The sequence below is a fragment of the Dermochelys coriacea genome, chromosome 7, assembly GCF_009764565.3.
Source record: "Dermochelys coriacea isolate rDerCor1 chromosome 7, rDerCor1.pri.v4, whole genome shotgun sequence".
In the NCBI taxonomy this organism is placed as follows: domain Eukaryota; kingdom Metazoa; phylum Chordata; order Testudines; family Dermochelyidae; genus Dermochelys; species Dermochelys coriacea.
Window position 1 is genome coordinate 48,366,053 of NC_050074.1, and position 27,162 is coordinate 48,393,214.

The window sequence follows — 27,162 nt, forward strand, 5'->3', positions numbered from 1 at the left end:
TACACAAGCCGTTACCACTGATGGCCTCTCTGATTTGGGGCCTCTTCTCCTCCCACACTCCAGAGCTGCCGACGACTGGGAAGAGGACCCGGAGCCCTTCAATGCTAGTTTCTATCGTCGCAGCCTGGACAACAAGGGGTATATCTTCAAACCGCCCTACCGTAAGTATCACCCTGCACCGGCACCCCAAAAAGACAGCGGCTGGGTATGCATGGCAGTGACAAGCCCAGTGCTTCATGGCCCTCTGGAATGAGACGGGATTCCTTGGGCTCAGCCGCTTTGCAGCAGTACCAAGAGAGATGAGATAGCAATGGTTCTCGGAGCCTGGAGCTGTGTCTGGGGGCTGGAAGCATCTCTGCTACCTCCGGAGGTACAGAGCAGGCCCTGCCAGGGGCTCCTGAGGAAACACGCCTGAGATCTGTCGCTGGGCAGCTTCATCTCTTGGGCTCTGCTGGTTCAGATATCCTTGTCCATTGCACATGTATTTTACACTAGTGTCGCTCACTGATGGATAGGAGAATCCTTTCCTGGAGGTAGGAATTGCGTCATAATGGCGAGCAAGGTGCTCAGCACTAGCTGGGCCTGCAGCGTTACTGTGCCAGGCCGTAAGTGCTGGTGCTGGCGAACCAGACGGCATTCCTGCTGTCCAGGCTGCCAGGAAGACAGTTGAGTAAAGAGCAAGGTGCGCATGGTTTGTCCCTGCTTAGGCAGTGCCCCGGCTGATCCATGGCCTGGAGCAGTCAGAGGCTCCGTCAGAGAGCCCTGCTGCTGGGCGGGAGCGTCGATGGGCCAGTGGAATCAGTGGAATCAAGGCTTGAAGGGAGAAGAAGCCCAAGAGCCTTTCCACTGAGTGGGAATGGGGGGGTTCAGCTGGAGGTGTGAACACAGTTATTGTTGTGAGGTTTGCCCAGCTCTCGACCCAGCAGATGCAATATCCCAAGCCCTGCCTGACGGAGATTCTTTGAACAAATTCAGGCTGGAAATAAAGCTTGTTGGAACCATTTTCCAAGGGGCATGGTGGATTCTCCATTACTAACAACTTTTAACTCCAGATTGGAGGTTTCCCTAAAGGACCTGCTCTAGGGGTATTGTGGAGCAGGTCTCTGGCCTATGTTATCCAGGAGGTCAGACTAGATGGTCACAATGGTCCCTCCTGTCAGGGCTGTCTTTACCCATACGCAAAGTACACAGCCCCTGCTCCACCTCTTCCCCGTGGCCCCCGCCCTTGCTCTGCCCCTGCTCTGCCCCAGCCCTGCCCCATTCCACCCCTTCCCTTGAGGACTGCAGCAGGGGTTGGGAGTGCCCTGCACTCACCGGGCAGTGGGCATTGGAGCAACCCGGCCCCAGCCTGCTCCATGCTGCCAGCTCCCTGACGCGCTGCCTGTGGGTGCTGGGGGGTGGTTCCTCCCTGTCCCCCAAGTCCCGAGTCTGGGAGCCAGGGGAGCAGAGTGGAGTGGGCTGGGGCCAGGTCACTCCACTTCCCGCCACCCTGTGAGTACAGGGTCGGGCACTCACTGGGTGACAGGAAGTGCAGCAACCGGGCCCCAACGCACTCCGCTCCGCCAGCTCGTGCTTGGGGGCAGTTTCCCCTCTGCCCCCCAAGCCTGTTCCTGCCCCCCCACAGAGGCCTGAGGCCAGCCTTCCCCCTCCACGGGGGGCTGCATAGGGCACCAAAATGGCTAGGGACGGCCGTGCCTCCTGTCCTTGGATTCTATAAATCTAAGAAAGTATCATAGCAGCAGGGATGGATCCAGGGCCTCCCCTTACAGAGGGACCTGCCTGGTGGCGCTCCCCGCATCTCATGTGGTCTCAGGTCTCTCTCTTCTTCCCACAGCCAGCTACAGAGGGCTGGAGCTCGAAAACAACACCATTGGGATCCTGGTCAGCACGGCCGTGGAACTCAGCATTGGCGGGAGGACCCTGAAGCCAGCAGGTCAGGGTGCCCGGGGAGATGTTTGCATGGCAGACCTAGGGGAAAGCCCTCCATGTGATTCTCCTCGATTGTCTGGACACAGCCTGCAGGGTGATAGGCTCTATCCAGCTGTGGGCTCTGCCACTCAGGACACTAACTCTGGCTCAGGGGTTCCACTTTTGTTCCACTTGGGTCTGGACTCCCCTGCACTGCTCCACCGGTGAGCGCCCCCTGGTCATAGGCCCAACTCTGTGGGTGCTCCGGGGCTGGAACATCCATGGAAAAAAAATAGTGGTGCTCTGCACCCACTGGCACCAGCTCTTCCCTGCCGCCGCCAAACAGCTGATAGGGGGTGGTGCTGCCAAACAGCTGTTTGGTGGCTCAGGGAAGGGTTTGAGGGAGGGCGGAGAGCAGTGGGTGGGCAGGAGCCTTGGAGAGGGGGCAGAATGGGGGCAGGAAGAGGCGGAGCGAGGGCAGGGCCTTGAGGGAGGGGGCAGAGCAGGGACAGGAAGAGGCAGAGCGAAGGCGGGACCTTGGGGGAGGGGGCGAAGTGTGAGCAGGGCCTCAGCATGAAGCCGGGGTTGAGCACCCCCAGGGAAAAGAAAAAGTTGGAACCTGTGCCCCTGGCTCTAGGCTGAGCTCTCTGTGTCCAGTCAATCCTGGGCTTCCCCTGTGTGGTTCCACTGTGGGGAGCAGCCACCTCCCTCTGGCCCATGTGGGAAGTAGGAGGATGATCCTGAGCCCTCAATTCTACTGAGTCTGGCTCCTTGTGATTTAACATACGGGGAAACACTTGCTGGCCACAGTCAACACACCTCTCCAGGGTGCGAGGCATGACCATGGGCATGAAGGGGAGCTGCTCTGTGACCTTCCCATGCCCTCCTTTCCTCTCCCCAGTGATTGGAGTGAAGCTCGACCTGGAAGCTTGGGCTGAAAAGTTTAAAGTCCTGGCAAGTAATCGGACAGACCGGGATCAAATGGGAACTCGCAGGGTGAGTGGGGAGAGGGAAGGGGAAAGATATGAGCTGTCGCCCTCCTGGGCAGAGCTGCTGGGCTTTGCTTCTACGGGCAGGATCTTAGTTAGCACAGAGAGGGGCACTCCAGTGGGATTGCTCAGACCTGTCCTGCTCTGCTCCAGGAGCGATCCCAGCTTGGCCCTGATCTGCACAGTCCTGCCAGTATATCCTACCAGCCAGCCCCCTAGCTATCCCAGTCCTCTCCACCCCACACAGACCTGGTTCCCCCTTTGCCCATCCCTTCCACGCATCATCCCGTTACACCCCTCTCCCCTTTCCTCCCATGTCCATGATCCTTCTCTCCCAGTTGGTTTCTGATCTCCCCGGGGAGGTACAGCCAGGAAGAGCTGGGACGTGGTCAGTGGAGAAATGGGTGCGGATTCCGAATGAGGCAGATCAGTTGCAGACACCCCACTTGCTGCTGTGCTTACAACTGTCCCCGCTTCTTTCTGTTTGCTTGAATTCACAGTGCGACCCCTCCACAAGCTGCGAGATGGACTGTGAGGCCAACAACAAGGTGAGCAGCCTCTCAGCTCCTCTACTCCGCCCTGGGACATGAGTCCAGATCATGGCAGCCAAATTCAAAGCCCCCCAGCATGCACTTACCATTATTATTAAGCATGTGTGTAGCACCCCAGGCATTCATGATGCCGGCATGATGACATTTACAATCTACACCAGTGGTTCTCAAACTTTTTTTTCGCAGACCACTTGAAAATTGCTGAGGGTCTCCGTGGATCACTTAATGACCTTTCCAAATGTTGTTTGTACCGTTAGTTAACTATTGTAAAGCGCTTTGGATAAAAGCACTATATAAAAAAAGGTTTATAATAATTACCATTTTTTTGTTCAACAAATAAAAGCACACAACTCATATTTTAATATCAGTAGTCTTACCTTTCTAATGTGATGGATGTGCCCTCTCTCCCCAGCCGTGGCAGGAGGGGGGTCTCTCTCCCACCACAGCAGCCCCAGAGCTGAGGCTGGAAAGGGGGGCCGTCTCTCCCCCACCACAACAGCCACAGAACTGAGGCTGGGAAGGAGGGCCGTCTCTCCCCGGCAGCCGCAGCCCTGGAGCTGGGGAAAATCACCTCTTTCTCTGGCCGCCGCAGCCCTGCACGTCCCAAATTCCCCCCACCCCATCTTCTCACCCCACTGCCCCCTCCCACCTACCCCCTATTCCCCTGAAGGACACCACCTCACCTTACATGTGCATCTTCTCCAGGGTCCAGGCACCTAATTAGGTGGGTGGCCCTTCATTCTCTTGTGTGCTGCCACCCAGCTGCACACCTTAGAGGGAACTATCCACGGACCACCTGAATGGAGCTTGCAGACCACCAGTTTGAGAACCTCTGATCTACATCATCACCTTGCAGGACTCCTGCAGTCACACAGCTAGCCCCCTATCTCTGCCCAGCATGGACAGAATTCCAGTCTGGGACTCTCAGGGGACATGAGTTCTATTGCCAGCTCCACCTGCTCAGTGATCTGGGGCAAGTCATTTCCTCTCTTTCACCAGTAAAATGGAGATCATGATTCTTTGTAAGGCTCTTTGGGCTCTACTGCTGCGAAATGCTAAGAGCTAGGGATGATTATTACACACCACAGGGATGAGAGAGCCTGCAAAGCCTCCCGATTCAGAGTACTTTGTGACAAATGTTTTCAAAACCCAGAGGAAATTCCAAGACAAAAAACTGTGGTGAAGGTTGAAAATACCCATCTGTAACTCCAGAAGAAATTGCACTAGAAAAACTCTGATGTGATTTAAAAAATCATCAGAAAGGCAGGAAATTCTTAAGTTAAGGTTGCCCCTGAACACATCAAATTGGAAAGGATGAAAACACATGTAGAGTCATGCAGACGCCTTTAACTCTGTCCCTGTCTCTTGTCAATCAGACATCGCCCTGGCAGGCAGATTTTGATACAGACTTTCTTTACAAAGGTTTGTTCCATCCTTTGTGTGGCCCGTACCTCCCAATGTGGCAGCTGTATCTCAGGGCTGCCCTTTCACACAGTACAGCAGCCCTTTAACACATGAAGACCCATGTGCTTTCAGGACGGATGTTGAAGGAGTGCCCCAGGGAACCAGGTGTTCAGGGCAGGGCTGACCTGTCCAGGGATTTCACGTACTGCTTGCATTTCTCTTGAAACTCGCTTGAATTTGGCCCATGGGCAGTGCCCAGGCTCTGCCCCCATGGGCACGGCTGCCTGGACACAACTGAGCCCAGCAGTGCTGCCCATAGCTCTGAGCTGCCTACGTCAGACCAATGCTCTCCTCCTTTTGCAGGACCTCATTTGCGTTCTCATCGATGATGGAGGCTTTCTGGTGCTCTCCAACCAGGAAGACCATTGGTACCAGGTGAGCAGCAGTTCTTCTGCCAAAGGCTGGGGTGGAGGGTCTTGGCTCTGAGATGCTGGGAGCCGAAGGAAGGGAAATCCCAGTCAGAGCGCAGAGAAGCATGGTGATTTGCCCCCTCGTGGCCAATTTGGGTAAATTTCAGTTGTGTCTGAAAGTGAAGGACTGATAGCGCTGCCCCTAAGAACAGTGCATGGCTGATGGCCTGCAGCCCCCCTGCTATTCCAGCCCTAGGCTCCCCACATACACAGCTCTGCCAGTGCACCTCAATCCTGACCTACAGCCTCCTTGCTCCTCCAGGCCTGAGCCCCTCGCCCCCCAGGTCTGCCAATGACCTTCAGTCCTGAGCTGCAGCCCCACCACCACTATTCCATTCCTGGGTCATTCCTGCTGGTACTGAACTGTGTATTGGGTTAAGAAGCACCCATAGGGGACTCAGCAGAGACCTTCAAACTCACTTCATTTGTAACCATAAGCCTGGTTCCTGTACTGCACCCGTGAGCTCTGGCTGGATGATTCAACACAGAGCCCTGCTGTGCAGAGAGCATGTCTCATTTCTCATGCTCAGCACAGACTCACCTCCTCTGCTCTGGTGTCGTCCGTTCCAGGTGGGAAAGTTTTTCAGCGAGGTGGACGCTAATTTGATGTCTGCCCTCTACAACAACTCCTTCTTCGCGCGGAAGGAGTCCTATGACTTCCAGTCGGTGTGCACCCCAGAAGCTCAGAGCAACACGGGAGCTGCCCCCAGAGGGGTGTTTGTGGTGAGTGCAGGGCTATGGGCAGCGCTCGTACAGCTGAGGCGAGGGCTAAGTTCACCTGCTGGTCCAGGGGCTGTATCCCTGACAACCAGGCAATTAAAGAACCATTGATTGACACAAGGAAACCAGAGGGAGAAATTCCTTTGGCTTTCCCATAGGGCATAGCAGCTGGGTAATGCAACCAATCAGAGCAACAGATGTCCTCCCAGAATGCAACGGGAAAGCTGGCCAGTCCTCTTAATCTGCCTGTTGGTACCAAGACTTGGGTGATACTTCCAGACAGTGTTCTCTCACAGACCCCAAGTGCTGTGTCCCCAGGGGATTCAACATTGCCCTGGACTAGGAGAGGGCTGCTTTATCCTCCTCTTCCTTATGCCTTGTGGAGCCGGGAACTGTGGAGAGTAGCTTATCAAGGTTCAGTTTCCCTGTCGGGTGCAGAGTCTGAAATAGCCTCTTGTCTCACATGCGCTTAGGCTTTGTGGTCAGGCTGCGGTCTCCTCTGACATGGTACCCAGCAGCATGAGTGAGTTGTGTCCATGCAGCACAATCGTGTGCCAGCTGTGGCTGTGTGTCCACCTTTACCTAGCTGCCTACTACATCGGTCTGAGCGCGTTCTGGGAAAACACGGGCAGCTCTCCCAGAGTGCCGCAGCGGGGGCTCAAGTGCCCAGTGGATGCGACACAGAGCAGCCCCAGCATCAAGTACTACAATGCACTCTGGGGTGTCCTAGCGCACAGAGAGCAGGGAGGAAGGGGGACCAACCGCGCCAGTTATGCAGGCCTAGTTAAGGAGTTAGCACTGCTCTGCAAAAGAGCAGTGAGCCAGACAGGTTAGCCGGTAACAGCAGTGTGCCGGCCCAGGCCTCTGGCTGGGAGAAAGACCACTACTGGCCACAGTCATTAACCAAGCGTTAACCCGGAGAAGTGTGGACACCAGCCATGTTTAGAGTCACTAATATGTTAAAAAGCAGGGGAGACAAGAGAAAATGGAGCCCTCTATCTGTGTGGCTCTAGCACAGGCATCTGAAGCGCTTCACACCTGTTCTTCTGCAGCATCAATCCCAGGATGCTGCCCACTGGTTTGTAATTGTAGAGTTTCTCGGCGGCCCTGTTAACAGGTGGGCCCTGCTCCGTTGACACATTGTTTCCTTCTCCTCTTTCTTTTCAGCCCACCATGGCAGATTTCCTGAACCTGGCTTGGTGGACATCAGCTGCCGCGTGGTAAGTCTCCATCTCTGCTGCTGCTGAGCCCTGAGATTTTAGAGTGAGACTGGAGAGTAAGGATGTGCCACAGCAAGGCAGAGTGAGAAAGTGCTAGTGAGAGAAGTCAGGTGGAAATGCCTTAATAGCTCCTATCTGGTCCATCCCATCCCCTGGGCCAGAGAATTCCCTACATTCCATGCTCCTGGGGCTTGTCCACTCTTCTTTAAATCTGTGGGGCTTCCACCTCACTTCCTTTGGGAGCCTCCATTTCTGCCTAACATGTCTCAGCATCAGAAAATGTTCCCTGCAATTCAGCCTACATCTGCACTAATCCATTTCAGCCCCGATCTCCTGATTATTTCCCTGCTCAGATCCCTTGGTGTTTACACCTTTCAGATACAATGTGAGATACTCCCTTTAGTCAGCATCTCTCTCTCTGTCTCACACCCACACACCCCTAGGCATCAGTTAGACATTTCTCTGTACAGGTAAGCGGAAAGTTTCAAACCTGGATGTCTAAAATTAGGTACCTAAATAAGTGGCTTCCCTGACTTTATCGGGAGCTGCTGGTGCTCAGCAATGCATGTTTGAAAATCAGGCCATTTTTATTTAGGGGGTCTAAATGTGGATATAGATATCTAACTTTCACCACCCGAATGTGAACATTTTTGGCTTTCGTGCTTTTTACGGGAGTGTTATATAGATCATTAGGTTGGTGCCCAGATGAAGTGGTGGTTGGCACGCTATTAGTAGATAGATCTATCTGGATGGATGGATGGACGGATGGATCTATCTATCTCAGAGGTGGGCAAACTACGGCCCGTGGGCCACATCCAGCCCACAGGACCCTCCTGCCCGGCCCCTGAGCTCCTGGCCCGGGGGGCTCACCCCCAGCCCCTCCCCCACTGTTCCCCCTCCCGCGCAGCCTCAGATCACTGCGCCACTGGCACAATGCTCTGGGCAGCGCAGCTGCAGAGCTGCAGCCTGACCCGGTGCTCTGTGCTGCGCGATGGCGTGGCTGGCTCCAGCCGGGCAGCATGGCTACCTGTCCTGGTGCTCTGGGCGACGTGGCTGTAGTGCTGCCAGCCACCTGTGCTCCAGGCAGCGTGGTAAGTGGCAGGGAGCAGGGGAGGTTGGATAGAGGGCAGGGGAGTTTGGGGTGGTGGTCACGAGTGTGGGGGTCAGGGTGGTCAGAGGGCGGGGAACGGGGGTTGAATGGGGGCAGGGGTCCCACAAGGGCAGTCAGGAGGGGGGGGTTGGATGGGGTGGCGAGGGGCAGTCAGAGGCAGGAGTTCTGGGGGAGGTCAGGGGACAGGGAGAAGGGGTGGTTGGATGGGGCAGGAGTCCCGGGGGGCAGTCAGGAATGAGAGGAGGGGTTGGATGGGGTGGCGGGGGGAAGTAAGGGGTGGGGGATCTGAGGGCAGTCAGGGGACAGGGAGTGGGGGGAGGGTGGATGGGGCAGGAGTCCTGGGGGGGCCATCAGGGGGTGAGAAGTGGGGGGGGGTCAGATAGGGGGTGGGGGCTAGGCCACGCCTGGCTGTTTGGGGAGGCACAGCCTCCTCTAACCAGCCCTCCATACAATTTCAGAAACCTGATGTGGCCCTCAGGCCAAAAAGTTTGTCCGCCCCGATCTCTCTGGATGGAGAGAGATGGAAGGGAATAGCCTTGGGGCCAATAGAATTGCTCCTGGATGCTGTGTGGGTTTGGTTTGAAAATCGTACTTTATTAGCAAATGGAACGTCGTCTCTCAACCAGTTTTTGCCGCCTTTATGTTAATTGCTCATATCTGCTTCAGTGATGGCACCTGCCAAGTGACAGAATTTGAATTCCACTTGCGAAGGAGAATAGCCTGAGGAAAGCGAGTGCTCTTTGATGGAACGGAAGCCGTAGAGTGGCTGGGTCTCTTTGGCTTTGATCAAATTCATGGTGGAATGGGGTGGGTTCCTTTCCATGCGATGGCTGTACCTGCCTTCGTGATGTCAGAGTAGCTCAAAGCCAGGCAAAGCAACCTCCTACACAGAGAGTGAAAGGGAGAAGAAACATCTGCTTCTGGCTTCTGACCTTGTGAGCTGCATGTCAGGCTGGAGTGAAGGAGGCTTAGCTGGCACAGTGTAAAACTAATGCTCCAGCCCACAGGCTTATAGTCAGTGCGTAGCCTGGCCCTAGCAGTGTGTTCTGATTGGCCTCTCATGTCAACTAACAACTCTGTGTTTTCCTTCGCAAAGGTCTTTGTTCCAGCAGCTCTTGTACGGCCTCACCTACAGCAGCTGGTTTCAAACAGGTACGTTCTGCCTGGGTTAACTCCGTGCAGCAGCGGGAGGGATGAGTCAGGAGGAGGGAGCACTTGAGAGAGGGGGAGTAAACGTCTGTCCGGGGGATGGAGAGTACTAAGCGACTGAGATAGATAGATGATGTCACCAGCTGATCCTCCATTGGCCAGCACCTGGAGTCACTGCAGTAACCACCCAGCCCCAACGTGCAGATTTCTGGGGTACATAGTATTGCTTTCCAGAATATCATGGAGTGTATTTTTGGCCAGCAAAGTCCGCCTTAGTTCTGGCCACTGCTTCAGAGGGGCTTAGAGGAGATGGGCACATTCCAGTGGGGTGGGAATGAGCAGCCAAGGGTTTTCCTCCTGCCATGTCCCACTGTGTCTTGTCCCCGGTGACAGAGGATGTCACAGCAGACAGCATGGAGTCCAGAGAGACCAGCTGCATCATGAAGCAGACGCAGTACTACTTCAGCACCGTCAACGCCACTTATAATGCTATAATCGACTGTGGAAACTGCTCAAGGTCAGTGCGACAGGGTGCCCACAGCGAGGGGCTTCAGAGCAGCTGGTAACCAGAACATGGTGTCCAGGGTGCATTTCACAGCTAGACAACATGGGCTCTGTTGCAAGGAGGGCTGGGGGCGTGAGAATGTCTTTCTCCTTCCAAGGGGTCCTGAGGCTGAGGACCCTGGAGTGCCCTAGTGTCAGTCCTGTGCAGTAGGCTGCATGTCGTCAATCCAACGGCTTGGAGAGGAAGGAGCCGGGTTGCTGAGGAAGAGCAGAACAATGAAGATGGCTCCTTGGGTCCCATCCAACTCCTGTTAAAATCAAAGCAAAGACTTCATTCAGTGGGAGCTGAATCAGGTCCCGTGCAAAGGAAGCTCCATCTCTTCCTTGCACTTCAGCTGCTTCTCCTTGAGAGTGGCACAGTTGCTTTGCAGTAGCGCCAAGGACTGGAACAAACACAGCAGCGCTGGCAGTGTCATAAGCAGTAGCAGCCAACAAGCATGCAGTGGTACTGCATCTCGAGTGCATTTGCAGGTTTGAAGCCAAACTTTTTGTGTCATCAGCTCTGTGCAGAATCACAGGCAGCTGCTAGAATGTCACTGCTTGCACTTGTGTGATTTGTTTTGTTGCATTTGGCTGCGGAGTCCCTGATCTGCAGGGTTGTATGAGAGATCTGCACTCTCTGAGCCATTGTTAGCTGATCAGACTCCTCCGCCCAGAAAGCCTTCCTGATAAGAAGCTAGGGAACATTGACGCCTGGGAGAGGAACTTTCTCTTCCCCTTCAGGTTCTTTTTTTAACTCAGGAGGTCTTGAGGTTTAAAATACTGGTGTATTTTATACTGGACCAAATACAAATCTGTGTATGGGACCAGTGTAAATGAGAGCAGAATTTGTTACATGATCATTTTAGCTGATCCTAATTAAGCCACGTTAGCCAAAGGCCTATCAGCATGCACAGAGGCCAGGGCTACTCAATTCCGAACAGTGCCTTGCATGCTGGGATCTGTAGTCTCTCAATGGGCAGCTGCATCCTGCACCATGGTACACAGTTTGGATGGGGCCCTTCATCACCTGTCCAACTGACACATCACCCTCGGTTGGGCAAAGCTTGGGTACCTTGCTGACTCAATAAGAACTGCAAGACCAGAAAATTCTTGTGGGTTCATGAATTAATAATGACTTTAATTCAACCGATGGTCAGTTATTCTTTGCTGAGATGCCCAGGTGGCAGCAGCGATCCCCCCCCTCCCCAAAGGTCCCTGTATCGTTCCCATGCCTGCTGAGAAGGGGAAGGAGGATGTAGCGGTGCTGGGATTGGGGGTGCCAGAGTTACTGTTCCCTCTGTGATGTGATGGCCGTTGTGGCCCTGATCTAATTTTACATTGGGGGTGTGAATTGTGTCTCTCTCTCTCTTTGTAAAGCACCACTCTCGGCTGTGGCCCTTTATATAAATAAACACTTGCAATAGCATTGTCCCATGACACCAGCAATTGCTGGTACAGACCGCCCCTTGGGCTGAGTGAGCTGGACGCAAGGTGAGCTCCAAATTCTGCAGGCTACTGAGGTTTCATTAAGTGGAACCTTTCCCCTCTAACGTCAACACAGCGGCTCTGACACCCGAACCCTCACAGCCTGGGCAGGAAGGAATTTCACCCGGCTGAACAGGGCCACCAGGTGGGGTGAAAGCTTTGGACTCCTCTTTGGTACCTTAATCTTCCTTCACATCCCTCCCTGATGACACTTGGGAGGTCACCAGTGGCAGAGGATGTGGCGGCCTGTGCTGGTGTGTGGGGCTCAGGGTCACAGGTCAGCCAAGCCAAGGAAGAAGTGCACTCATGGTGCCTAGGGGTTCTCAGTAGCACTAGCAGGGTTTGCTCACCGCTCCTCAGGAGCAGCACAGCAGAGATGGAGGATGCAGCATAGGAGATACGGCCCGGCATAACCACATTGCTCCCCTCCCACAGGCTGTTCCACGCACAGAAGCTCGCCAACACCAACCTGCTGTTTGTCGTAGCGGATAAGCCGATGTGCAGCCAGTGTGAGTCCACCAAGCTCCCTCAGGCGGAGATACGAGGTATCCTTTGATTGTTACTGCATTGGGCTTCACAGCTCCCGCCTCAGCCCCAAGACATGGCCAACAGCCACTGGAGAAAAGATGAGCTTTTCTCCTGGATGATCATAGAAGGTGGAATTCACCCCACACTGAGAGCCAGTACAATGCCCTATAAGCACCTCTTTAAGCCCATAGGTTTCAGGAGAGTCCTAAGTGGCGCCTATGCTAGTGCAGGACCCCCCTGACCCCTGGGAGCCCAACACCTTAGAAATAACAAACATAGTCCACAGATCAACTCCCCTTGGAGCTGGTTGTGTCTCTGCCTTGTCTTAGTTCAGCTCTGAGCTGTTTCTCTTCTGGGTCCGCACCCCCCAAGAGTGTTCAGATGCCCAGGTGATCACTTACGTTCTGCAGGCCAGGTGACTAGTGTGGGAAGGTTAAGGGAGCTGGAATTGTTCTCAATGGAAGAGAGGAGACCAAGGCAACCTGCCAGAGGGCTTCAAAAACAGCAAGGGGATCAATGATGATGGGTTGAAATACACGGTTTCCGCTAGAGAAGTGTGAAAAGCCAAGGGCCAATGCTGTGCACTAGCCTCCAAGTGAGGAGAGAAGAGAACCAGGGAGAACATCTTGGGAGGTCTCGGTCCTTCCCTAATCGCAGATCTCATGAAGTCTCCTGCATTCTGGGTGGCCTCCTGTCCCATTGCTTAACTTCTCTAAGCCGCCCCAGCCCTGCTTCGTCCCTCTTCCCCAGAATCATGGCTGCACCACATTGTTTCCTTGACACGTGAAGCTCCGCCGAGAGATCCAAATCAGTGTGAGCTGGTAGACAAGCCCCGGTACCGGAAAGGCCCCCACATCTGCTTCGACTACAATGCAACGGTAAGCAGGGGAACGAGCTCCAGGGGCAAGGGAAGCAGGGGTCCCAGAAGAAGGGAGGCAGGGCAAGCTGTGCAAGGGATCTGCTGGGGATGGAAGGCAAGGTTGCCAGCACCTCATGCTTTTCTAAGGATGCGCCGGGTCATAGGCAATAACCTCCCCTTGATTTGGAAGCTTTCCTAGAGTGAGTGCGTATGTTATCGGCATCAGTGAGTGGAAGCCAGTCACTGCATGGGGACTGCCTTTGTCCCGGGTCCCACTGGCACATGTGTGATGATCTTGCCCACCCATCTGATCCCTGCAGAAACCCATCTTGCCTTTTGTCTCCGCAGGAAGATACCTCAGACTGCGGCAGAGGGGCCTCCTTCAAACCCTCCCTCAGCATCTTGTTAGCCCTGCAGCTGCTGCTCCTCTACTTGACTGCCAGCCACCAGCCTCTGTCCTCGGCATCTTGCCTTTAAAACATCCATCTGGTCCAACCCATCCATTTTTCTTTTGTTTAAAACTCCATCTCCATCCTCTCCAGGCGTGTTGGAAAAGAGCAACTTCTTCTCGTCCCATCCGCTCTGGTTACACCTTGGCTGTGGCTCATGAGGACCTCCTCTCACTCCACTCAGGAGCCTGGAATATCTTTTTCTTTTTCCTTTTGCTTTTTTTTGCATTCTCTCCAACCTGGCCTTGCCTTTCTAGTGTCTCTGTGCAGCAGGTTGGCAAGAACTGAGCTTGAACAAGACTTGAGGAATCACAACCCATTTGAGGCTTCTGTTCTTCAGACAGTGAGCGTCCTTGAGCTCTTGACTCCTTGACCCTGTCCTCTCCCTGCCATTGAGCTTTTGGCCAAATACGAAGAACAGTGACCTGATTTTTTGGTTTGGTTTTCTTTTCTTTTTTTTTTCTCTTTTCCCTCGTGAAACCTGTGGAATTTTGGGAGGTTTTGTAGTTTCCATTGAGAGATGTCTTACCATTTTGCTGTCTTAAAGTATTTAACCAACACTGATGCCGGATTGCTCTTGTGTTTGAGATAATCTGCCCTCCCGCCCTGCCCATCCAAGTGAAAACGCAAAACAAAATAGAAGAGAAAAAAATGGTGTTTTCTTGCCAAATTGAGACGAGTCTTGTTAACTTCTCAGCTAATCACCATGGCTTCTTGAACTCAAAAAACAACCAATGTCATAGTTTTATAATGTCCTCATTTGCTTCTCCATGCCACCCAATCCCTAGGTGCTTTCCAGTGCCATCTCGTCCAAGTTTCACCTTATTTACATCCATCTTATTCCAATCTTCAATTATTATTTTGTAGCCTGAGGATTTTAAACCAGATCTTTCTACATCTACTTTCCAACGTTTTAGACTGAAGAAGTACAAGTATTTATTGTCAGCAACAAGGACACACACACAAAAAAAGAAACTTGAATGGAATATCATGGTCAGTATTATTTATTTAAATCGATAACTCTGTAGTGGGGAAGTGGGAGAGAGGGTCCGAGACCTTCAGCAGCCATTCATGTGTATCATTCTAGCCATGGCATACAGTGGGTGGGACTAATCACGGGTAAGAAGAACTTCCTGGTCCAAGTTGACTCCTCATTCCCCAGAGATATCCTCCCACTACAACCCAGGTTGGATAACAGCTGCCCCTGCTCAGTTGACTCAAGGATACATTGGCAGGAAGCTTGGCTAAGGGTTCATGGATCTCTCTCTGGACTGGACTACCACCATTGGGGCAGGCACTACCCACTCCTTTGAGTAGCATGCCCTGATCCTGTGTGCTGACTCGTTCTCCACCAGGCACGCAGAGCTGGAGAGGATCCATCAGGGCCTTTTAAAACACCCAGGGCCTGGTATAAGGAGGGTGCTGAGCCCCCCACAGCTCCCATAGACCTCAGTGGGGTTCAACACCTCCAAAAAACCCAGCCCAAGCTCATCCCTGGGTGTAACTGTTAAGTCAGCAGAGATACACTAGGGTGCATTTGGCCCTAACACCCCAAATACCCCCCCAGAGGGACTGGCATCCAGGGCAACTCTGCTATAGGAAGAGGGTCCCTGAACTGAACCCCCCAAAATGGCCAAGTGGTGCCCGCATGTTGCTGCCATTGACTCCGCCTCTGAGGGGAGAGTTTGACCTTATGCATCTTTGGCCATCGGTTGCCTCATGTGAGCCTGGTGGAAGCTTCAGAAAGGGCATGCGCTAGCGAGGGGTTTGGCCACAGAGCAGAGGGTTGGGCCCCAGAGGCGTAAGTTCAGCCTCCCAAAATGGCATGCAGGGCAAGAGAAGGAGGAAGATGCTACACAGGCAGCGGTAATGTGCCAGGTGAACCACCAGCAGGGGGATGCCATGGTGCATTTGACACATTATTCCCTGGGTGCCCACGGCCCTTGTTTTCACACTTGGAATGCCTCAGTGCATGATGCATGTTAGCCTGGGCCTGTGAAGCACCCAGATGTCTGGGAGAGGGCAGAACATCTGGATCCTAGGGCCTCACTAACTGGGAGACTTGAGACTGACCCGTCTTTCAAGCAGCAGCTGGCTGTCACGTATGTATCCAGATGGCATCAGATGCCCCCCACACGGGCCTTTCAGATCTGGTTTTAGGGGAGAGGGTTCTATGGGCACCTGCCACTCAACTCAAGCTCCCGTCCCCCGCCAAGAGCCCCTCCAGTTGTCTTCATAACGGCATGTTTTATGTCTGGGGCCAGCTTTTGAAATCAAAGTCAGAATCCCTTCCCTCATAGCGAGTGGAGTCTAGATGGGATATCAAAGCGGCAGAGCTAGCTCTGTGCCTGTCCCCAGCCGTTGGGGCTGTTCCTGGTGCACAGGCAGGGACACCATTCAACACAGGTTCAGCTGCACTGGAGTACTCTCCCGACCCCAAAGCCCCCTTCTCTCCAGCCAAATATCCCCTCTGCCTCTTTGCGTTGGGTGGCCAGGAAAGGGGAAAGGACCCTCGCTCATTGCTGCTTCATGGGTGGGCGCATAGAGCAACATCATGAGGGGCAGCTCAGTGCAGTGCAGGGAGCAGGGCAATGCAATTGTGGCTCCATGCAGTGTGAAAGCGGCTCCGTGCAATGCGATGCTCCTCTGAGCATTGGAACACAGTGGTGGGAAATGTGATGCGGCTTCATATAGCGTGAGGCAGCTCTGAGCAGTGGGAGACAGCTCAGTGCCACGCCATGCACTGGAGCAGAGTGGCGCAGTGCAATGCGACGCACCGGAGCAGAGTGCTGCAGCTCAGTGCAATGCAATGCACTGGAGTGGAGTGCTGCAGCTCAGTGCCATGCCAGGCCACATTAGTGCAGCTCAGCAGAATAGAGTGCAATCCCATGCACGCGATGCCATGCTGTGCACCATGATCCAATAGGCCTCTGGCACATCTGCTGGGTCTTCTTAGCTTCCCTTTTAATCACTCTTTGTATGGGGAGCAGGGTGGGGTATTTAGTCTTTCTTGCTATCTCCACAACCAATCCTGCCTCAACCACTATGTCGTTAGCAAGGGGTTCATGTGCTGTCACAGCTGCCGTCTCCGTCTTCAGAACCAGCAGCCGAATGTCTGAAAATGTCTCCTTCCAGACCTCATTGATTCCCGTTCTGTCCACGGCTCATTCAGTTTAGTGTTCCTGTTAGCAAAGATGAGCCCAGCCATTGCTGACCCACAGCTGCTGACCTGTGCCCCCGACCTCATCCTGTACCCTCGGTCTCTCCTGAGCCAAGACTGCCAAGCCGTGCCAGATCGTGCGACTGCTTTGTGACATGGGCAAACGTCTGTGAGGTACTAACAGATCCCACCCCACCTCCATTTCCTTTCACTTGTCACCAAAGCCGGACTGAACCCCTAGGGTACAAACCAGCCTGCCCCCACCTTGCCCTCATCTCTGTGTTTGCCTGAAGCCACAGAGCCAGGGAATGTGTGTCCCCGCTCAGGAGCAAACAGAAACCAAAGGCCAAGTGAGAGAAAACCAGATGTACACTCCTATAGAATCTTCTTGATTTTTGGTGTGTTGACACCTGGGCAGGAAGAGCTAGGAACAGTGTGGCGGGGAGGGGGGCGGGGGGCATTGCTCTGCTGTGTGATGCCACAGTGTGGAGCCAATATACAGGAGCCACTTTGTGAGCTGCTTGTATAACGTACTGGCTTAAGGCCCAACAGAGTGTCCACTGAGCTCGGATGAGCCCTTTTTGTTTGATCATGTCTCCCACCAACAGATGGCCCCCGTGACTGTAGCAAGCTGCTCCTTTAAGCTAGGAGAGCTCTCTGTTAGCTCACAGAGCTGGGGCTCATGCAGAGGTTGTATTTCCCTCCCCCTGGCTGCTAGCGTGCGGCAAAGCCAGTTGCCCCTGGAATATGCAGAGCGCAGCCCCATCAGCACTAGCCAGCCAGGCTGCATCGTCTCTGCTCTGTGAGAACAGCGTCTCCCCAGGGCTCTAGATCAGGGCACCCTGCAGCCCCTGCCTGGGCTCCCAGAATGAAGCCAGGCTCCTTCCCATGCACCTGCCATGCCCTGAAACAAGACTTTAGCCCCCTGGGGTGTTACTAGGCTAGCGCCCTCGCTGTGCCCTGCTTCCACCCTGGCACGACAGCTCTGTGCCTGCTGGGCAGAGTGCTTCCTGCGATCCAGCAACAGCACACAGCCCTTGTCAGATATGACCCCCACAACACACACACACTCACCCCATGTGCACACACAGCCACGTGCAGACATCCCCTTGTACGCACAAGGGAATACACACTCTTGTGCATTCACAGACGCATACACCAAACTGTGCACACACCAGCACATCCTGGCCCATGTGGCTACCCCTCCTGTGAACACATACACACACGTACATACACATGCTCCTGCACACACCCTAACACAATCTTTGGTTCAAGGAACCATTTTGTGCTAGGCTACTGTCATCACCCCTCACCCAGGCGCCTGGTAGCGACATTCCCCCTGTATCCCTACTCTGATCCTGACACAAACTTCACCCCAGCAGCCGCAGGGCCGGACAGGAGACCAGTCACAACACCCAATGCTAGAGGTGGCTTTTCCCCTTGAATTCCCCCAGCACTGTGTTTGTTTTCCCTGAAGGAAATCTTACCAGATCCCACCATTGCCATAAGCACCCCAGTCCCTTTGCTCCCCAGCTGCGTGCCCTGCAGGAGGCTGGCACTCCCAGCCAGAAGGAATTTCAGAGGTCTCCCAATGAAGCACCGGCAGTGCAGAGTGCAGGGGACGAGGGGGGGGAGGAGGAGGAGATGGCTGGGGCAGAGTGCGCTGATGAAGTGGGGGTGGGGCAGGGGAGAGCCAGGCAGAGTGCAGGGGATGAGGGGGGACAGGGGAAGGGAAGACTGGGGCAGAGTGCAGGGCAGAAGGTGTTGTGGGGGCAGGAGATGGCCAGGGCAGAGTGCAGGGGATGGGGGATGGTGGAGACAGAGTGCAGTGCACGAGGTGGGGTTGGGGGGAAGGGGATGGCTGGTGCAGAATGCAGGAGATAAAGTAGGGGTGGGGCTGGGGCAGAGGGTAGGGGATGAGGTGGGGGTGGGGGTAGGGGGATGGCCGGGGCAGAGGGCAGGGGATGAGGTGGGGGTGGGGGTAGGGGGATGGCCGGGGCAGAGGGCAGGGGATGAGGTGGGGGTAGGGGGATGGCCGGGGCAGAGGGCAGGGGATGAGGTGGGGGTGGGGGTAGGGGGATGGCCGGGGCAGAGGGCAGGGGATGAGGTGGGGTAGGGGATGGCCGGGGCAGAGGGCAGGGGATGAGGTGGGGGTGGGGGTAGGGGGATGGCCGGGCAGAGGGCAGGGGATGAGGTGGGGGTGGGGGTAGGGGGATGGCCGGGGCAGAGGGCAGGGGATGAGGTGGGGGTAGGGGGATGGCCGGGCAGAGGGCAGGGGATGAGGTGGGGGTGGGGGTAGGGGGATGGCCGGGGCAGAGGGCAGGGATGAGGTGGGGGTAGGGGAATGGCCGGGGCAGAGGGCAGGGGATGAGGTGGGGGTGGGGGTAGGGGATGGCCGGGGCAGAGGGCAGGGGATGAGGTGGGGGTGGGGGGATGGCCGGGGCAGAGGGCAGGGGATGAGGTGGGGGTGGGGGTAGGGGGATGGCCGGGGCAGAGGGCAGGGGATGAGGTGGGGGTGGGGGGATGGCCGGGGCAGAGGGCAGGGGATGAGGTGGGGGTAGGGGGATGGCCGGGGCAGAGGGCAGGGGATGAGGTGGGGGTGGGGGTAGAGGGGATGGCCGGGGAGAGCTGTGCAGAGCACACTGAGGCTAGCGAGGGAGCCAGTGAAGGAATTTGATGCATGTGCAGGGTGCTGGGGATCGGGCGGAGGAGGGGAGCCGTGGTTTGGGAGTGGGCTCAGGGCAGGAGATGGGGAACCGGTGACCTATCCATTCCCACTTAGGAAGGCAACGGGGGCTGGAGCACACCTCATCTCACCCTGAGCTGCTCCGTTTCCAGTGCAGCACTGGGGGCTGCACTGGCCTATTGGCCATCATCATTTCAGCTGTGTCCACGTACCCCTTTACGCCACACTCAGCTGCCAGCAGGGGGCGCCCAGGGCTGGCTGGAACTGAAATCACTGGACCTTTGTAATGCTTATATAAAATTAATTCAACTAAACCAACTTGGGGGATGGGAGGGGGGTGGGCAGAGGGAAGCCACGGACCTTGCCGGTTTGACCCTTGAGCCGGAGGGGGCGGGGGGGGGCGGGTAATGGAAGTGATTCATTAATTAATGACTGGGTTAATTAATGGTCATTTTGCTTGTAGCTTTTTCAGTGTGTGTTTGGTTAAATGTCTCTGGGAAACGTGTTTTGAACAGATGGCTGGCTCTGTGTTACTGGGAGTCTGTGTAATTCTATAGTCTAGTTAGGTGCTCATTTGAGAATAACAAAAAAAGCCTATACATAAATATAAATATATATATTCTATTTTACGTTTAAAAAACTAAAAACTAAAAGAACAAAGTGAACCACTAGATAGTTGTTCTGCTGGGATCAAATCCTGATCATTCCTCATCTGAATGCTTTCTTCTGCTCATTCGAAAGGGTTGTTTTTTTTAATTTGATTTGATTTGATTTTTTTTTGTACAGAACAGTCAGAAAACTTTAAAAAAAGACAAAAAACTTTGTAAAATATTGTGTGTGTGATTCCTTGTAAAATATTTTCAAATTGTTTATTACAGAGAATCAGTTATTAAATAATGTTCATATTTTCACTTCACACGTGGTGGCTTTTTTTAACTGGTTTTGAATGGGATTGGGGAGGGTGGCTGGGATGCCATATATGCTGGGGAATTAGTAGCTGCTTTAATGGATTGATTGCTCCTGCTTGACTCTGGGAGGTTGACATGTCTGTGCAGAATATTAGGTTCTTATAGAAATACAAGGCGGGCTATGCCCCGATACTCAGCTGGCAGGGGGTTGCAATGGCCAAAGCCAGCTGCCCCTTACTAACCACGTGGGCCGAACATGGAGAATGCAAGTGGACAAGCCCTTTATTCAGTTATGGGGGGGTTCCTACAGGAGGACTGGTTATCCCAGCTTATGCTGGCCATGAGACTTGTCGTGGCAGCAGAGTGGGGCTGGTGCCATATCAGGATTCAGGACCTAGCACCCCAAGGCTGGAGGAAGCTGCTTGCTCCCCCGGGAAGGCGTTGGCGAAGGGAGCACCCATCAGTGTTCTCCAGCACACCTGGTTGGTTGATGCTCATTGTGTCATCAGCAGGCTCCTTAGAGCCAGAGGGCTGGCTAAGAGGAGACATGATAGAGGTCTCTGAGTCTCCACCCTCCGATCCCTCACAAATGCACCCCAAGCATCTCAGTCCCTGGATCTGTCTCTCGGCTGCTGTTTAGTCACAAACGCATACGCCTTCCAAAATGCAGCCCCACAAGGACACAACTGCCGGCTGCCTGCTGGCTGGCCCGTTGGCAATGGTGGAAGACAGGCTGGTGGACAGCTGCACCGAGGGGTTGGGATGGGGGGACGGAACAGGTCAACATCAGGCTGGTAAGGGCATGAGTTCTAATCCTGGCCATGTTGTAAAGTCATCTCCCCTCTATGTGTGTGTGAGTTTCCCCACCTGGGCAATGGGGCCGCCCTGCGTTACTCCTCAGGGGTTACAGGAAGCTGAGTTCAGTAAATGTCAGCTAGATACTGACCAAATTGGGGCCCTTCCAGGACCAGACTGGGCCTCAAAGATCTACCCTGCCACCACCTGACAGAAGCCGGAATGGGGAGTGTGGCGTAGATCAGCCAACAACTACTGGCCGCATTACCGCGTTTCATAACCCCACATGGGCAGGTTACCTATGAGACTAGGGAGAAGGTGAGCAGAGGACACAGGTGGGCAGAGTTAAGGCTGTTGGACCATTGACTTGCCTGAGTTGCTAGCAGTTAGGGTTTGTTGACAATTATAATGTCTTTAGAGGAAACTATGCTGCATTCTCAGCCCTCCCTCTCATTGTTATTTGTTAGGTATGTGCATTGTGATTGCGCCTAGAAGCCTGCATTGCACTAGGCACTGTACAAACACAAACCAAAGCCACATATCCCTGCCCCAAAGAGCTGACTAGCCAAGTAACACTTCTCTGGCTGCAACTAGCAAAGAGATGGCGCTGGCGATGAAACCTCAGCCGTAATGCCACAGACACTGATCTACACCAGGGTAAGGTGCCAACTTAAGGCCACCAAACTCAACGGTAGGGTCTTTTATAGCAGTGATACTCAGATTGTGGTTCATGTGCCACAATGTGACTTTTGTGGCACATGACATTAACACAAGCATCTGAAGAAGTGAGGTTTTTACCCATGAAATCTTACGCTCAAATATATCTGTTAGTCTTTAAGGTGCCACTGGACTCCTTGTTTTTGTTAAAACACTGTGTTACTTCATTATTAACCAGTATAAGTTATTAACCAATCAGGATGCTTTCATTGTATTATTAACCAACTATAGTTGATAATAATACTTGGTCAGTGAATATAAGAATGGCCATACTGGGTCAGACCAAAGGTCCATCCAGCCCAGTATCCTGCCTTCCAGCAGTGGCCAATGCCAGGTGCCTCAGAGGGAATGAACAGAACAGGTAATCATGAAGTGATCCTTTCCCTGTCTCTCATTCCTAGCTTCTGGCAAACCGTGGCTAGGGACACCGTCCCTGCCTATCCTGGCTCATAGCCATTGATGGACCTATCATTCCCCTGTCATACTGTTTAAATAAGACTATGTAGTACTATAGTAAACGAAACAATGAAGGTCTTTTGGGTAATGCTGAGTGCTAATTTGGCTCCTGAACCACGGAGATTTGCGTATCACTGCTTTATAGCAGGAGAATCGGGCCCTAAATGAGAAGCGAATCAATCCCCTAAGGTTTCTGCTGTGACCTGTAAAAAGTGTCAGGGAAACGTACAAGAATCTGTCAAAATTTGTATAAGGCATCAGGCTCTCCCTTCCTTCCAGTGCCCAGCAGATACAATGCTCCTGAGTCACTAGAGTGCTGTCATCTTCTGCTCAGGGCCTGAAATCCCAACAGGAAAGGAAATCTCATCAGCTCAGGGCTCTGCTAAGCCGCTTGCTTACCCCACCATTCTCGCTGGGCAATGAGGACACCTTTCATAGCGCCCGCCCAGAATGGTACTTGGGCCTGTAGGAGAGTCGGGGGCTGCAGCTGAGGAGGGGATGGGTATTTCCAGTAAGAAGCAGGGCTATCATTAAAAAGGAGAAGCAGGAGCAGCAGGGATCCCCTTGGGAGGGGAAGAAGTGAGAACCTGCTGGAGGAAAAGGGGCCTCAGGTGAGAAAACCCTGGCTGGTGGCACTCAGCCAAAGAGCGGGGAGACTCCTGCAGAGCCCAAGTTGAGGTCGTGAGAGTTTGCAGAAGAAGAGCTCAAGGGATGGGCCAGATTTACATCTCCTTATGTTTAGTAAGGCCTTGGTGGGCCCATGGTTGAAGATCAGCAGGGAAGAGGCACCTCTGTTTATGATTTCTAGTCTCTTGTCAAGTTTGGACACTGAGGACTTTATCTTTGGCTTTGAACAGCTGCTGTTTGTCTTAACAACTGAGGCTGAACAAGGGCATGATTGAAATAAGTTTGTGAAATCCCTGGTCATCAAGCTCCTGAGGAGGGGGAAACTGAGGCAGAGTGCGGCAACACTGCGTCTTGCCACCACGAGGTGCTACGAAGTGGAGGCCATTGTAGCACCCCAGGCACCAAGACTCTTGTGTGCAGGGCCACTCTCCTCAAAAAGGGAGAAAGAGCAAGCCACCAGGGGAAGCACCAGAAGATAAGGTGCTTGGTTTGGAATCACCATGCCATCACAGAACAGCAGAAAACCCTGCCCATGCACAAACATATGCATGCCCTCATGTGTGCCCATCCCAAGCGTGCTCATCCCAAGCGTGCACATACATACACACGCACACACCCATCCATGTTTGTGTCACCTGCTGTTAGAGAAATGGCTGTGCTTTCCTTTCGACATGCACGGGACCTGTTGGGAAGCAGCCTCCACAGAGAACAGAGAAAGGAAAACAATCAAGCACTATATCCAGACAGCCTGGCTAAGACACCAGCAGCCATAACTATCAGTCCTTCCATGCTGGCCAACATGCAGAGGGAGAGGTGAGTAAATCGAATGGTACTACTGTGTATTGTGGGAGGGAGTGTCTTATGGCAAGGAGTCTTCCTGAAGCAAGGAAAAGTCCCACAGTTACTGAAATTTGGCAGGACGAGCCTCTCAAATACGGACATAAATGGCTTCTTTGTCCTTGAGCATATAAGAAGGCTTGGCAGAATTAGATTTTTATTTTTTATCATTTCAGTGGATAATATCAATGTTTATTTTTAAACATTTTTTCTATTTTTAATCAATTTAATTTTTCACAGCTGTGCAAGCGTATAGATTTTAAGCATTTTTAATTTTTTGTCAGCTATTTCAACTTTCACAGTTGTGAGAAATTATCAGGGGGGTGTCAGGCAATAATTAGTAACAATAGATGCTGAGATTCAAAAAGTTAAAGCTTTATAACTATTAAATCACAAATTGTCAACATCACCTGTCAAAATATACAATGTAAATCTTAAATCAAACTCTATATTAATCACTTCTCAAGCAGCATTTTTTTAACTTTGCTGCTCTGTAAATTTTAATTATAATAAGTGAAAATATTTTTTCATCATTTTGTGTGTATCTGGTGAAAACAATGTTTATCAATGTTTATAGATAAAAATCTAATCCAATTGGCTGTCTGGTTTCACTAGCAATAAGTGATGCATTAAGCAGGCAGAATCATAGTATTTAATATACTGTGAGGCCAGCAGTAGCTGCTGAGGTTCTGCTATTAATGCTAGTAGCAGCCAGGTACTTGGCTTTTATAGGGGCACCTCATGTCCTACACCAATCTGAGTCCCGCCTGAAACCTTATTCTCTCTCTTCAGTTCCGCTCATCATACTACCTGTATAACTAGTTTTGGTGCAGTCTTGCCCCCAGAGAGATCAGGCATGGGGAATGATGTGCCCTTGAGAACTTGGCATTCCTTTAGGGATGCTTCAGCCTGTTGGCTTTGAAATGTAGAGCTGTAACTGTGGACTCTGGACAGTCAACAATAGGGAACTTACTGGTGCAGCCTGGCCCTCGGATCCTGTGTGCTTTGTGCTGGGGGTCCTCTACCAAAACATATTGTCTTCTCTCATTGATACTGTGCTTTTAAAATTCTCATCTCCTGCAGAATCTTCTCCCAGCCCAACATGCACCTGGACCTTTCCAAGCTGTGTATCTGTTTTGCAATTAAAAATTACCATGTCCCAGTCCCATGAACAAAAGACAAGGGCCCATTTCTGCCCCTCCTACAGCTGAGGGGAAAGCTGCCAGGGTCCAGCAGTACTGCTGCTCTCAGCAGCAAGGTGAGCGTGAGGTACGCTGTCCCACAACCCTCTGAAATGCACTCATGAGACCTCCAGAAATCTCCTCCACCTCGGCATCGGCAGCATGGAGGGCTCACAAAGCCTCCATGTTCTCCCTGGCTGACTTTCCTGCAGGCGGATGTCCAGATTTACCCTGTGGCTTGACAGAGTCACAGATGGGGAGCTATTACTGCTCAGGGTAGAAGATGCAGCTGTTCCTCCAATACGTTAACCTTTCCACACTGACTATTCATGTCCCCTGCAGCTGTAGGGAGCAGAGCACCTACAGAGCAGCTAGAAAAGGAAGAAGGGAAAGTTGGGCTTACTCAGGAGATCTCAGTTCTCTTTCTGAGTCTGCCACGGCCACTTCGGACAACTGATTTGTCTTCTCACTTCTTCTGTTTCCCCATCTATTAATGTCTTGTCTGTAAACTCTTTCTAGTCGAGACCACCTATTGCTGTGTGTATGTATAGCAACTAGCACCCTGGCATCCTGATCTCAACCAGGGCCTCTAGGCACTACTGAAATAGACTAGTAGGAGCAGCTTTGCTTTCAACTTGTGTCATGATCCAGTGATGAGCTATTTAAAAGCCTCTCTAGAGGGGTCTGAGATGTAGCTAACAAATTTATTAGAGCATAAGCTTTCGTGAGCTACAGCTCACTCACGAAAGCTTATGCTCTAATAAATTTGTTAGTCTCTAAGGTGCCACGGGTACTCCTTTTCTTTTTGCGAATACAGACTAACACGGCTGCTACTCTGAAACCTGAGATGTAGCTGTTTCTCTCCCCTCTTAGGGCCTTGTCTTCACTAGGAAGAAATGTGTGTTCTTCCCACCAGGTAAAATCCTGAAAGACAAGGCGATTTGTTGCTTTCTCCTGAGTTAGCAGCCTGAGGAGATACTTTAATGGTATCTAGGATTTTATCATGTGTTCGCTAACACCTTTTTTCCTAGTGTTGGCGCACGTAAGCCATTTATAGTGGGATTCCTGAGGCTGGATTCTCTTCTCACCTGGGTTTTATGCCAGTGTAGCTCCATTGGAGTTACTCCTGAGCGATGTGCTGAGAGAGGAGAATTGGGCCAGTGGCAACCAAGGAAGCCTGGTGTCACAGGCAGAGGGCTACAAAAAATAGCCCCAATGAAAAGTTGAAAACATTTGTAAAATCTGAGGCACATCCAGCAGTGGTAACGGGTTGTGGGATGTGAGGGTTTTATTGGAGCAGGTCTGGGCAGTAAGGAAGGGGCCATTTTAAAAGCCCCATTTCTCGCTGTGACTCAGTGATGTCAGCTGGTAGAATGACTCAGCTTGAAGAGCACAGTCTTCTCCTTAATGTTTGGAACAAGAAATCAAGCTAAGGGAACATGAGCAAAGCAAGAGCATTTCTCTTGGAGCTGTGGGCGCATTGGAGGCTTCACACACAGCTCAATCGCTTTCCTATCCAAGCATTTCCAAGGGCACCCCAGCATGGAAACCCATTAGAAGCCCATAAAGGACAGTCATCATGATGTCCTGATGAATGAGACACTGGGCGAGCAACAGCCCTTGGAAGTAAAATGCCCGTGAGGCTGTCGGGAAATTGCTTCTGTATTCCCTTTGCTTTAGTGCATTGTTTGTAACCCTTTGAGTCATAGATTCCTAGATCACCAGGGACCATTGTGATCATCTAGTCTGATCTCCTGTGTAACACAGGCCAGAGAACTGCCCCATAATAATTCCTACAGGAACATCCAATCTTGATATAAAAAGTGTGAGTGACAGAAAATCATCCGATGAAGTGAGCTGTAAAAATAAAAGCTTATGAAAGCTTATGCTCAAATAAATTTGTTAGTCTCTAAGGTGCCACAAGTACTGCTTTTTTTTTTTAAGAAAATCCACCCCAACCATTGGCAAGTTGTTCTGATGGTTAGTTTTAAAATTACACCTTATTTCCAGTCTGAATATATCTACCCTCAACTTCCCACCATTGGATTTCATTAGACCTTTCTCTGCTAGACAGAAGAGCCCATTATTAAATATCTGTTCCCCATGTAGGCATTTCGACTGTGATCAAGTCACCCCTTAACCTTCTCTTTGTTAAGCCAAGTAGATTGAGATCTTTGAATCTATCACGAGAAGGCATGTTTTCTAATCCTTGATTTCAACACCATCATTTTCTAGTGTGCTCTCTCTCCTCCCTGTCCTTATCTGACTTGCTGTTGCCAACTCTTGTGATTTGACATGAGTCTCACAGTAGTGAGTTTTTTTTTTCTTTTAGCACCAGTGCCAGGAGTCAAGTGGTTACTTGAGACTCTCAGCTTTCATTTTAAAAAATAGTAAATTGCTAGCCCT

The 27,162-nt window shown here is 52.3% G+C and overlaps 1 protein-coding gene across 3 annotated transcripts in view; it reads left to right on the plus strand.

Annotated features, from left to right (window-relative positions):
- Window positions 1–14,021, plus strand: part of CACNA2D2 (calcium voltage-gated channel auxiliary subunit alpha2delta 2) — a 630,338-nt gene extending 616,317 nt beyond the window's left edge. For all 3 annotated transcript variants that reach the window (XM_038410728.2, XM_038410729.2, XM_038410731.2), the window contains 12 exons: window positions 64–161; window positions 1,835–1,933; window positions 2,810–2,904; window positions 3,398–3,445; window positions 5,216–5,287; window positions 5,893–6,045; window positions 7,210–7,262; window positions 9,470–9,525; window positions 9,916–10,039; window positions 11,989–12,098; window positions 12,871–12,959; window positions 13,289–14,021. In XM_038410728.2, the coding sequence (XP_038266656.1) occupies window positions 64–161; window positions 1,835–1,933; window positions 2,810–2,904; window positions 3,398–3,445; window positions 5,216–5,287; window positions 5,893–6,045; window positions 7,210–7,262; window positions 9,470–9,525; window positions 9,916–10,039; window positions 11,989–12,098; window positions 12,871–12,959; window positions 13,289–13,417 (1,126 nt within the window). In that variant the 3' untranslated portion in view covers window positions 13,418–14,021. The remainder of the gene's footprint in view (window positions 1–63; window positions 162–1,834; window positions 1,934–2,809; window positions 2,905–3,397; window positions 3,446–5,215; window positions 5,288–5,892; window positions 6,046–7,209; window positions 7,263–9,469; window positions 9,526–9,915; window positions 10,040–11,988; window positions 12,099–12,870; window positions 12,960–13,288) is intronic.
- The last annotated feature ends 13,141 nt before the right edge of the window (window positions 14,022–27,162 follow it).